Below are 13637 nucleotides of genomic sequence, written 5' to 3' on the forward strand. Positions count from 1 at the left end.
GTACACAAAAATTTGCTCTAAATTTATCAGACTTAAATGTAAGAGCTAAAAACATATGATGTTTTTAGAAGAAAATATGAAAGGATCTATGGGACCTTAAGTTAAAGCCAAGATTTCTTAAACATGACACCAAAACTATGTTCCATAAAAGAAAAAATATAATAAATTGGGACTCCTCAATTCAAGTGTTTTGTAGTTCAAAAGGCACCATTAAGAAAATAAAAAAGCAAACAAATCTGGGAGAAGATATTTATGAAATATATATCTGATAAAGGACTTGTATCCAGAATACACAAAGAAGTCTTGCAAGTTAATAAGAAGACAAATAATCCAGTTTTTTAAATAGACAAAAGAAATGAGCAGTCTTTTCACCAATGAAGATTTATAAATGGCTGATAAGCACAGAAAAAGATACTTAATATCATCAGTCATTGCTGCTGCTGCTGCTGCTAAGTCGCTTCAGTCGTGTCCGACTCTGTGCGACCCCATAGACGGCAGCCCACCAGGCTCCACCGCCCCTGGGATTCTCCAGGCAAGAACACTGGAGTGGGTTGCCATTTCCTTCTCCAATGCATGAAAGTGAAAAGTGAAAGAGAAGTCGCTCAGTCGTGTCCGACTCTTAGCGACCCCATGGACTGCAGCCTACCAGGCTCCTCCATACATGGGATTTTCCAGGCAAGAGTACTGGAGTAAGTTGCCATTGCCTTCTCCAATCATGAGTCATTAGAAAAATACAAATTAAAACCACAGTGAAATGCCACTTTGTGCTCACTAGAATGAGTGTAAGACAGACAATACCACATGTTGGTAAAAATATGGAGAAACAGGAACAGTCATTGGATGTTGATGAGGCTGTAATATGGAACAGCCACTTTGGAAACAGTTTGCAGTTCATCAAAATGTTAGACATAAAATCACCATACAGCCCAGCAATTCCCCTTCTAGGTAGAATTCAAGAGAAATAGAAGCATATGTCCACACACAGACTTCCATGGAAATGTTCCCAGCAGCATTATTCATAATTGCCAAAAAGTAGAAGCAATCTAAATGTCCAGCAACTGGCAAATGGATAGACAAATATGGTATATCCATACAATGAAATGTGCTTGCATGCTCAGTTGCTTCAGTCGTGTCTGATTATTTGCGACCTTATGGACTGTAGCCCACCAGGCTCCTCAGTCTGTGGGATTCTCCAGGCAAGAGTACTGAAGCGGGTTGTCATGTCCTCCTCCAGGGGATCTTCCCAACCCAGGGATCAAACCCATGTCTCTTGAGTCTCCTGCATTGGCTGGCATATTCTTTACCTCTGCACCACCTGGGAAGCCTTTAGGAATCATTTAATTCTCATAACAGCCCTATGCAGTAAGTAATATTATTTATCCCTTTTTTTATAAATTAGGAAACTGAGGCACAGAGAGATTAAGTGACTTGCTGAAGAGCACGCAGCCAGTAATTAGTATAGTTGGGCATCCAAGCCATCAGTCTGGCTCCACAATCTGTGGTCTTAACCATGGCTTCCGTTTGTTGAAGAGAAATGAAATAATATAAGATATACTTGTACACGGCAGGCAATATATGGAAGGAATCAGAAGGAACTTTTATCAGTAATTCCCTCTGGGAAGTGGAAATGAGGGTGGGCAGAAAAGGGAGACAACTTTATTACTTTATACCACTTTAAACTCTGACTTTTTTATACATTTTATAATTCATGTACAGTATTCAGTTTGTGGATAAGAAACATCTATTTTTAAATCAAAACATTGGTTATTTTTGCCAGATTTTTACATTTTTCTTTTTCACTAAACTTTTTGATATTTTCTGAATTCTTCCAGGTACATCTCCAAGCCAAGTTCTTGAATAATTACCATGACATGCTTTCTGATAGGTTTCCTTCTGCCAGTATCAGAGGCCAGGATGGGGTGAAGGCCAAGAAGGGTCGGGGTGGGGGCTGAGAAAGACCATGAAGAAGGGCCTATGTTGCTTGCACCCCTGCTTGGGTCAGACTGTGACTGGGCTAGATTCAAGGCTGCAGAGAGCTGTGGTGAGCAGCTCTGAACTCCCTAGATGCCCTGAGGCACACCATGGGGGCTGGGACTCTTGGAAGTTGTTGTAGTCCAGCAGGGGGATAGATTATCTCTGTGCATGTGCAAACCAGCCCATCAGTCCATTTAGAGAAAGCACAGTTTGGATTTCTGCCTGCAGAATGAGACTGATTCTGGCTCCAGCATGTGTGTGACTGTGTATCAGAGGTTTGGGTTTTGGAGGCAGGGCGGAGGATGCAGGGGGGTTCCATTTAATGTTTAGATAGTCAAAAAAAATATGTTATGAAAGCAGCTAAATGTTGTGAAGTATCTTTACTAATGTAGAAAATATTAGTTTATGAACTTTAGGAAGCCTTTGCCCAAGTAATGAGAGGCTTAAAAGAAAATGGGATGGGTTAATGTTTAGATTGCAGTTAACTCTTCATAGTCATTTCTTTGGTTCAATAATGTAGAGGCAGGGAGTAACAATAGATGTACTTGTTTTTAATATGTACTTATTGTATGCTAACGCTCTACAAGAGTGTATTGTGAGAAAATAGGATACTCATTTTCATGAAATCTTTTTAAAGATTACATATTCAGTAAAAACTGATTAAAAGATATTTAGAGGAGAATTGTGTTTTTCTTACTCCTGTTCTCTGGCCATGGACCAGCACCACATAAGCCACAAAGCCTTTTTGTTATTACCATGCAGTAAAAATTACTGAAAGAAACATGGGCTTCAGGGTCTGATAGATTTAAGTTCAAATCCTAGACCTACCACTCACAAGCTGTGTGACCTTGCACAAGTTATTTAACCTAATTTTCAGCTTTTTTGTGTTTTTTTTTATGAAAAAAATGGGGATAGTTCTAACTCCCTGCACAGGGTAGTTGATTGAAGCACCTTACATATGTTGGGCAATTAGTAAGTTTGCAGTAAACATTAATTCTCTTACCTTTGCCAGGAAGGGAGAAAGAAACTGAGTAGGGAAAAAAATTCTTTGCAAAGGGTCCTATGTCCATGGGATTTCCCAGGCAAGAATACTGGAGTGGGTTGCCATTTCCTTCTCCAGGGGAATCTTCCCAACCCAGGGATAGAACCCATGTCTCCTGAATTGGCAGGGGGATTCTCTACCACTGAGGCACCAAGACCTTGATGCTGGGAAAGACTGAAGGCAAAATAAGAAGGTGGCAGAGAATGAGATAGTTAGAGTGCATCACCTACTCCAAGGACATGAGTTTAAGCAAACTCCAAGTGATAGTGGTGGACAGAGGAGCCTGGTGTGCTGCAGTCCATGGGGTTGCATAGAGTCCAACTGAACAACAGTTAGGGACTGAACAACATCTTCTCTTTGATGCCCTTTTCCTGCTAAGGAAGGTCATGACATGCATTTAGAGTGAAAATGTATGGATGCCATCCCTCATCTCTCAAAATCTACTGTACCCCAGGTGTGTCACCCTGTGTCCAAACGTTTCCAGTGATGATTCTGAGTAGTTGTATTAACTACTTAGACACTGTGTACACTTATTCGTGGATTGTCTATATTCAGGGATGTACCATGCCAGTTTGATTTGCTTTGAGGATATTGCTATTGGGATTGTCTTTCCCCAGCAATGGTGGTGAAAAACTTGTTGGAAGAGAGAAATCTTTACAAGTCACTACTTTAATTTTTTAATAAAAACTTTGAGGTTGTGGTAACGAGAGCACCACCAGATCAAGTATGACAGTCTTACCCAAATTACTCATGTTCATCTGATGAATGCATGTAGCAGAGCCAATGACACGCTCTCGGAGCAATTGGACCGTCTTCCCTGCTTCCCATAAACTGTTATTCCTGGTGAAGGAACCAGTTCAGTCAACATCAAATGTGCCTACTACCCATAGACTACATGTTATGGGAGGGGTTTTTGAATCTTTAAGTGTTCAGAGTGCTACAGTGTGGGGTGCCGGGGACAGAGAGGGAAAAAAGCAAGTCACAATTAGCAACACACAACTGAAGCGTCATCTACATTCAGTTCCTCCAAGGTTAGCATAACCTAAGAGCAGAAAGCCAAATGCAAGCCTCAGGTGGGCAGCCACACTTGAAAAGTAGGAGAAAATTAAAACAGTAAAGTAAATGAAAAAGAGCAGGAAAAGGGAAGAAAAGCAGGATATTACAAGGTCAAAATAAAAACCAAGAATCTTCGGTGGCATCGCATGTAGCAAGGACTTCAAAAGAAAAGCAGCTTATACAGAGTGAAGTAAGCCAGAAAGAAAAACACCAACACAGTATACTAACACATATATATGGAATTTAGAAAGATGGCAATGATGACCCTGTATGCAAGACAGCAAAAAAGACACAGATGTGTATAGTGGACTTTTGGACTCAGAGGGAGAAGGAGAGGGTGGGATGATTTGGGAGAATGGCATTGAAACATGTATACTATCATGTAAGAATCGAATCGCCAGTCTATGCCCGATGCAGGATACAGCATGCTTGGGGCTGGTGCACGGGGATGACCCAGAGAGATGTTATGGTGAGGGAGGTGGGAGGGGGGTTCATGTTTGGGAACGCATGTACACCCGTGGTGGATTCATGTCAATGTATGGCAAAACCAATACAGTATTGTAAAGTAAAATAAAGTAAAAATAAAAAGTTTAAAAAAAAAAGAGAGAAGCAGCAAAAAGTGATTTGACAGGAAGTTAGCAGAGAGGTTTCCGAGGTTAAGTGGTTTCTGACTGGGCAGGGGGTTTCTATTAGATAAACAGTGGCTTATATGGAATGAGATATTTAGATCAACGACTTATTTAACAGAACATTAAGAAACCATTATAATTAGATTGGCTCCTTCATTCACTTCATTAGCATTTGCAGTGCTCTTACAAGTGCCCAAGTCTACTAAGCTCCATAGGATAGGGATGCATAATAGAAAAGTCATAATTAAACCATAATGGTTTTTCTTTCACAAGAAATCCAAAGTTTTAGACCCATGACTTAAAAAGTCTCATTTCCCCCAAACTGTTTCAGTTTATGTATTCCTTTCTGATATATTAGACTTCTGTTTTCCTTTTTGAATTAAAAAAGTTTGGTTGCCCACATCACAGGTAAAGGTGTCAACCTTAAGGGCAGCAAATTTTAAAAATAACAAATCTCAATGTATCTTATGTATGCTGTGAGGAATAGTAGTTACAGCTTGTGTTAGACTTTTTCCTACAAATATAAACAAAAGCCTATACAGAACAGTCCAAAAGAATCAAAGTTTTCTCAACTTCACACACACAAAAATGTGTACATTGCTTAGCTTCTAATAATTTAATCACTTTGGCTGGCCAGCATCACTGTTAAAAGTACCAACTTGGATTCTGACAGGAGGTTAAAAGCATAGTCTCAAAGAATCCTGTATGAGCTGAGGAGAAACAGAAATGGCATTTATACCTTGTATTAGGGACTTACTTTCTATAAAAGTTTGATGCCTACAACATAAACCCAACCCCTCACAGGAATAGGCCAAAGATGCCACGCTTTCCACACTTTCAGAAAAGTGTGCTTCTCAAAGTGGAGTTCAGAGCTGCTTTGCAGTGGGCAACCTGGTGCCTGGAAGTGAGACAACCCACAGGACACCTCTGGCGCATTGCAAAGGGGGAGGTGGACTTGATAGTCCGTGAACAGATGCGCCTCAGCTCGAAGGGGCTTTTAACTGGCCATCCAAAATAAACAAACACACCGGCCCACCTTCAGGGCAAAGCAGGCTGTTTTTTCTACTTTTCACGTGTGATTTTTTCTTTTTTTTTTTTTTAGTAATGAGAAAAAATGTCTATAAAATACCAAAGAAAACTTCAAAAGGTTCTCCTAGGCCACCCTAGCGAAAAATAGCTATTTGAAAATTGCTCCAATTATCCTTTAAGGAAGCTTGATTATCCTTTAAATCCTTCTTTAGCATTACTGATTTCAATAACTGAGTCACTACATTTGGAAAGCCACGATTTTTTTTTCAATTGTGTTATCCCTATACCTTATATCAAGTCACCCATCGAATGTTTTAATGGAGAATACCCTTTTTCTGCAGTAACTCCAAGTACTTTCAAATAGGTACTGCCAAATTCATTATTAACTTTAGTAGCTTTTATCCACTTTCCTTGTACTGTGATTGACTCCTTACCATTAAATTTGGGCTTCCCTTGTAGCTCAGTCGGTAAAGATCTGCCTGCAGTGTAGGAGACCCGGGTTCAATCCCGGGGTTGGGAAGATCCCCTGGAGAAGGAAATGGCAACCCAACTCCAGTATCCTTGCCTGGAAAATCTCATGGACAGAGGAGCCTGGTGGGCTGCAGTCCACGGGGTTGCAAAGAGCTGGGCACGACTGAGCGACTAACACTTAACTTACCATTAAATTCAAGGACTGTGAACGTGTGGCAGTCAGAGATGAGCTTGCTTCTTCTACTGGATAAAGAGGGTTATCCTGGTGGCTCAGATGGTAAAGAATCTGCTTGCAATACAAGACACCTGAGTTCGATCCCTGGGTCAGGAAGATCCACTGGAGAAAGCAATGGTAACCCACTCCAGTATTCTTGCCTGGAGAATTCCATGGACAGAGGAGCCTCGAAGGCTAGAGTCAGGAGAATCAGAGTCGAACACAGCTGAGCAACTAACACCCACACAGTGAATAAAGAAACTCAAAACCAAAGAAAGAATTCCCCCATTCCAACTCCAACTTCAATGATTAATTTCCTTATTACCCTGAAGGTACAGGTTATTTCTCTCCCCATCCAACTTCTTAAACTATACAATAAAAATGTCTAATCTCTAGGAGAATGATAAGCATTATGCTCTTTCATAGCAAGGAATGTGTGTCTTTCACAGGGAATAATTTTTGTACACGGGGACTTTTTAAAAATGTGTCAAGATCTCAGGTTTACATTTCATATCCACAACTATATTCACCAAGTAGAAATGTGGGGCTTAGCTTTCGCAGTGGGAAACCACCATCCCAGATTTTCCAAAAGTTAAAACACAATGATTTTAGAGGAAAACACTATTCTGTAAAAGATTTATATTTATTAATCAAAGGCACAAAACTATTAAAAGTTAACCTTAGTATTGACAATTAAGTCATATGAACCTGGCAAGGAAATACCAGCTAAAGCTAATGAAGATCTGTTGCTTTAAAATCCCCAAAAGAATACAATAACTCTGGCACCAGTAATAATTAGAACCTTTCAAATAATAAGGGAAACATGTTACTGTAAATACCTTAATTCAGAGGCAGAGAAATGTAAAGTGTTAAGGTGTTGCAACCTGGTGTATCACGGAGCATGTGTAGTGCCTTTTAAAGTCTTGACTGCCTTAGAAGTCAGAGACCATTACCACCAATTGGCAACTCTGATGATGAGTGTTATCCAACTACTGGCTGGAATTAAATTACACAGTGTGACTAATGAAAACATTTTAATTTCTTGAAGCAAAGTATACAATCACACGAGATAACTCTGGCTGGGAAAAGGGCAACTTTGGAAGGGTCAGTTTTTGATCTTACTACATGAACAGCAAACTCACTGTCTTTCAAAAGCCCCATACCAAGACAAAAAAGTCAAGAGGAACAGTTTTGCTTTGTTTACAATTTATTAAGCTCTTCCAGTGTTTCAGAGTGATATGGAGATTTCAATGATATAACATGAATGGGACAGAAGGTGGACTTCGAACGTATCAAACTGTCTTGATCGAATCAGACTACCGATGTAATTTTTCAATCTATCTGTAACAAACGTAGGTCTTCCATCCAGGCAATCTTATAATTCACAAAGTTGGGGATAGGGATGTTAATATCCTAAATTAAAGGAAAAATAGTTAATTTCCTTGTAACCCAAACGTCAATATCTGTATTCATTTGCACACATTTTAATCTAGTCTGCTACTGAAGATCTCCAGGTGTTCCCAGTGAGTGACTCATCAAATGTGAAGGGAACCCTAGGGATTAATTCAGCCAGCTACAGTTCTCACGTTTTATCATTTAAATTCTGAAATTATTGAAACACATGTTTCTCCAGAATCTAGTGAAGCTAGATGAGTTCATGGCTCTAGTAATAGTCCACCAGAAGACTGCAGTAAATGAGAATTGGGTAAAAGACCAGGGGGAAATGCCGGTACTGATCAAGAGCCAGAGTGTACTTGCCAGGGACCCTTACAAGTATCTTCATTTCTCTTCATTAGGTCCAAATCTGTTAGAAAGGGGACCATGAAGGATCTTTAGGCTGACATGTAGGTAAACCCAGAGAGGCCCATCTGTCCTGTTACGGCCATATTTTTGCCAGACTAGTGCTTATGCATGGCTGTGCTGTGTCAAGTCACTTCAGTTGTGTCCCGCTGCTAACACAATACTGATAATATCTGAATGCACTGCTGGACATGATCTTCTTTGCAAACTCAGTCCTATCCATCACATGTATAGGCTGGAATAAACACTGACAGTGCTGAGGATCAAAATGAACATACCTTAAAGTTGGAGAGTAATAGGCCCGTGTTATGTTGGTTACACTATCTCATACTGGTTATTTGTAATGGCACGAGAAAGGCAGTAGGCTAGAAAGATTCCAATCAGCTGGAAATAAAATATAAGCAAAACTAAACATACATATACACACAAAGCTTAAAGACCTCAAGATACAGGTCCTTTCACTTCCAATTCGCTACTTATTTCCTTAAGTTTTTTCTATAATAAGCTTATACGTGATGTCTTAACTACAACTGTGATCTGGAATTTCACAACCATCCCTGACATAAATCACTCTGGGAAAATCCTGAAGCCTGGGGAAACTTCTTATTCTCCCTCTCAGTTATCAGAGCAAAAAGGATATGGCTTAGAATAAGCATCTCATCAAGTAAAATCTCCATCTATGAGGCAGTACTGTGATAATGAAAATGCTGTCCAGCATGGTGGCAACTAACCACATGTGGTTTTCAAGCACTTCATATGGGAGCCTGAGGAGCTACAATTTTAATTTCATAGTTATAACTTTTGAAAGGTGGCTATTTTATTAGAGAGTACAGATTCAGAGAGACCCAAGAGGGTCTCACAGAACTCTGGAGCTGTGGAAGACAGCATGGTAAAACAGAAGCCAAGACAACCAAAAACTGGAATGGAAAGGGCAAAACCACTATGTTTCTACTGAAATGATCGACTGAGTTTTGTGAAAATGCGACTTCTCTAAAAAATCTCCTTGCTATACAGGACCCAGAGGCAAAAACTCAAAGCCTTTAAAGTGGAAATCTTGTAGCCTACACCTACAAGAGTGATGAAACATTTCCTAACAACAAGGACTTACTTGGAAGCAAGCGACTCCAAAAGAAATTCCAGCAATAACTCCCATCTCTGATTCTATAATGGTCATCACCATTATAAAACAACCCTAATGGAAGAGAAATTTTAAAAAATAAACAGTAAGTACAGTCCAAGCAATTAATACTTTGATCACATCTCTGCAAAAGATGATCTTTGTTCTTTTATTAAAATTGATTCTTTCAGAACAAATCCTATCTCCTTTGAGGGACATGAGATTCACTTTTTGGATTATGCATTTAAGTGTCACTTAATCACACGTCACAAATTTTCTGAGCTTCAGTTTTCTGCGCTATTACAGATTATGTGTATTGTGAGGGAAAATTAAATTCTTTTTTTACTCCTTACTTCATTGTTTACTTTATCTGCATCTCTCTGAGGAGAACAATCTTCAAGTTTACAGCAGCTTTCAGGAAATCCTTTTTCCGAGTAATAATTAGTATCCTTCCAATCTCTATAGTTGGTGACACCACAACAATGCAACTGAAAAAATCCAACAAAAGCATTTAGAGTTCATCTTACAACTATGTAGTCAAACAATTACACCAGCATCTAAGACTATACTCAGTGATCTCTATCCTATGACATTGGCATTAAAATTCATGAGATAAACATTTTGGAACTGGTCTGCCTTTCATTGTTATGGTGCAAGTGGACAACATATGATAGGCAGGGCCCTATCATCGTCTCTGAGGGAACAGGGAATGTGCCTCCCTCTTGAGAAGCCACCAGCTATGACCACTTACCATGCTTTGGATCTTGTCTACCGCATCACTTCTGTAATCTCCCGTAGCGTTATATTGCTTTACAGCTTTCTCATAATTATTCTTAAAGCTGTTCTTAATCTACAGCAAAGAAACACAAGGCTGGTAAACAAAGATTCTAGAATGTTCTTTCGCTCTCCAGGTCAAATAAGAAATTGCAGCAACATATAATTAATATCTATGGTCCAATTCTATCTTCTAAGCAATATGGTTTTGCTAAGGGGACTCCTAAGCAAAACATTCCAGTAAAAGATGATAACTATGAGAAGTTCAAAGTACAATGGGGACCTATATTTATTCGAGTGGCAGCTTTGTCCTGCTGTATCTCCCACCCTCACTATCATTTTGTTAAACACTCTCCTTGATGAGGCCTCAGTACTCACTGAATGATTTCCTAACCCCAGATTTAACAGAGTGGAATTCCAATTTCTAATTCGATTTTAAGGTTTTGATGAGTGGAGAAGGTATCAATTTTGTGTTACCAGTTTTGTGCTAGTGAAAGCACTATGAAAGCTGTCTTTTAACTGTATTACTTAAATTTATCCAGTTTTATCTCTTAGAGGATAAATTTTCACATATTCAGGTTCCCAAAGGCAGGCTTACCTCATGTCTGAAAACAAATCCTACGATAGCAGCAACCAATTCAACCAAAAAAATGAGAGTCAGAAACATTGCATACTGTGGGATAAAAAGAAAGTCCAAGTCAGCATAAATAAGGTACATGACAGCTGCAAAGGGAGTCAGTGTTCAGCGCATTGTTCCTGAAAAGGGCAGGGAAAACACAACACAAGTGGGAATTGGCAGCTATGCTGTTACTTGCTAAGTTTTCATAAGGAAGAGGAAAAATCAGAAAGGGGCCATGCCTAGTTCCAAGAAACAAAACCTACAACATATAAGCCTTTTCAAAAACCTACAACCAATTTTAAGAAAACAAGGACTCACCAGTTTCAGCATCCATGCAGAAGCTCGGCAGGTAGCAAAACAGCCAAAGGTGCCCAAAAGTATAATGACAGTGCCAGTGCCAATGAGCACAAAGGGGACATTGGTGGCCTTCTCATTTAAAAGGGAAAAATAATTCTCTAGGCTCACCTTGCCCCAAATGCCAACGGCAAGAAGGATAACACCAGTGATCTATGTGGGAAATCAGAGAATAGAGTTACACACTGTATACAGTAGCATCTTCAAACCACACACCACTAGATGTTTAAGAAACAATAGGTGTGAGAACTGACGTAGCACTCTGGCCACAGAAACTGTGGCTGGGATACGGCAGACAAGGGGGGACTGTACAGGGGCTTAGGAAGCGGAGCTGCACACAAGAACAGGTCTTGATAAACCCACACGCTGGATTGCTGTAGCCAGGACAAAACCAGGGGGCAGCTAGGCATCTTGACAAAATTCTTAAACTTGATCTGGTTTTTTTTTTTTTTTTTTTTTTTGCCCTAGGGCTCAAAACTTCCTTAACCCATTTCCTCCCGCCTTAGGAAGAAAACCTTCCCGCAGGTACGGGGAGAGGGAGTGTTTCTAAGCGTTCCAGAAACAGATGTGCACAGCGTACAAAAGAATGGTACACAAAGCAAGCCTAAGGATAGACTGGCGGGAGTGGAGCCATTATCATACTTACCTGCGAAATACTCCCCTCTTAGGAAGCAGTGAAAAGAAAGAGACTATTATGCAAGCGAGCCCTCACCGGGCCCAGGCAAGCCTTGCTTCTCAGGGGACACTCTCTGCTTGCGTTGGGGGCGGGGGAGGGGGGTGTCACTCCATTCCAGGCGCCCCGCATAGAATTCGAACGCTAGGCACTTCTGGTCCTGGTTCAGCCTCTCGGCTGCCCAAGACCCCGACCCGAGCGGGCGAGATGCCGGAACCCGAGGTGGAGTCCCAGCGCCGAGGTCCCAGCAGCGACCGCCGCCCCAACCCCCCTCGCGCCTCCCTTCCCACTTCGGATCCGAGCTCCCTGGGCTCAGGGTCACACACCCCCTCCCCGACTCGAGCCCGGGGTCCCCTCCCGTCCCCGGAGTCTCCGTCTCTCACCCAGAAGATGAATGTGTAGATCAACAGGACGCTCTTGAAACAAGTGATGACCGGTTTGGTCTGCAGCCTCCGAGAAGGGGACGCCATGACTCGCCCGAGACCCTGCCCAGCGGCGCCCGGCGATCGAACAGCGAGCGAGGCGCGGAGCCCCCGAGTCTTCCCGGAAACTGCCGAAAAGTTACGAGCGCCCGCAACTGAGAAGAGCCGGAAACACTGTACAGTTTTCCAGAGGGTAAAGTCTGGGAGGCTGTCCGGAAAGTGACGACAATTTCCGAGCGCCCTCTGCCGAAGGTTGCCGAAAACGCTGCACAAAAGGTTCTAGTCTCGGAAATTTCTTCGATCTTCAGAGTGGAGGTTGCTTCATTTTTTCGCTTATGGAATGTTTCCTGGCCCCTACCCCTCTCCATGCCCTTATAACTGCATCATATTGTTTCTAACACCAGCAGCGCCAGCAGCGCTCTGAGATACGGCCTCGCCGGCCCCTAATGCCCTAAAAGGGTGGGAGGAAAAAAAGGATGAAAAGAGGTTAAAAGTAATCTAAGAGTATCTTATTACGTAGCAAAATATTCTCAAGACACAGACATATATTTCCAAAGAGAAACAAAAGGAAAAGTGCAATTTACCTGAGTGGTGGAATTACGCTGATTTTTTTTTTTTTTTTGGTCCCTTGTTTTGTGCTTTTCCATTTTTGAATACTGTTTTAGGAGGTGGGGAAGGGACTGAAGAATAAATAACCACTTACTGAAAGAGTTCCAAAGGTAGATAGGAAAGATAATGAATTTTAGAATTTCTCTACAAGAATTTGCCAAAAATTCTTTTTTTTTCTAGTCATTTTATTTATTTATTTATTTATTTATTTATTTATTTTTACTTTACAATATTGTATTGGTTTTGCCATACATCAACATGAATCCGCCACGGGTATACACATGTTCCCCATCCTGAACCCCCCTCCCTCCTCCCTCCCCCTACCATCCCTCTGGGTCATCCCAGTGCACAGCCCCAAGCAGCCTGTATCCTGCATCGAACCTGGACTGGCGATTCGTTTCTTATATGACATTATACATGTTTCAGTGCCATTCTCCCAAATCATCCCACCCTCTCCCTCTCCCACAAAGTCCAAAAGACTGCCATTCTTGCCTTTATCCCTCTCCCTCCTTATCATCTAAATTACTGGAGATTAAGGAAAAGTGCTTTAAAGTAATTAATCCTGAAATGTAAGTTCAGCTATTAGCTACAAACTTTCAAAAGGGAAGGCGCTACAGAGAATACCCGGTAAATGTGACTCTCTTTTAAATATTAAACTTGAAAGGCACTGTAAATTCCAGCCCTCTGTATTTTCAGATCAAGAACAGCTGATCATGAAGAGGGTGAAATCATGGGTCACACAACTAATAGCAAAGGCAAAGCTAGAGATAACTGTGCTCTTCAATCCTCTCCTCTATTATATAAGCTGTATTTGGTATTTGGTGCCTACTCATCCCAAAGAAATTCTACCAGTT

General features: G+C 41.1%; 1 protein-coding gene across 1 annotated transcript; it reads right to left on the reverse strand.

Moving 5' to 3' along the window:
• Nucleotides 1–7614: 7614 nt before the first annotated feature.
• TSPAN6 (tetraspanin 6) lies at nucleotides 7615–12322 on the reverse strand. Its single transcript, XM_052663366.1, has 8 exons — nucleotides 12136–12322; nucleotides 11044–11232; nucleotides 10705–10779; nucleotides 10084–10182; nucleotides 9686–9820; nucleotides 9324–9407; nucleotides 8494–8599; nucleotides 7615–7828 (listed from the first exon to the last, which is right to left on the reverse strand). The coding sequence occupies exons 1-7, from the start codon at nucleotides 12220–12222 to the stop codon at nucleotides 8531–8533; spliced, it is 738 nt and encodes a 245-aa protein (XP_052519326.1). The 5' UTR covers nucleotides 12223–12322; the 3' UTR covers nucleotides 7615–7828; nucleotides 8494–8530.
• Nucleotides 12323–13637: the final 1315 nt, after the last annotated feature.

Source organism: Budorcas taxicolor, chromosome X (genome assembly GCF_023091745.1).
Source record: "Budorcas taxicolor isolate Tak-1 chromosome X, Takin1.1, whole genome shotgun sequence".
NCBI lineage: Eukaryota > Metazoa > Chordata > Mammalia > Artiodactyla > Bovidae > Budorcas > Budorcas taxicolor.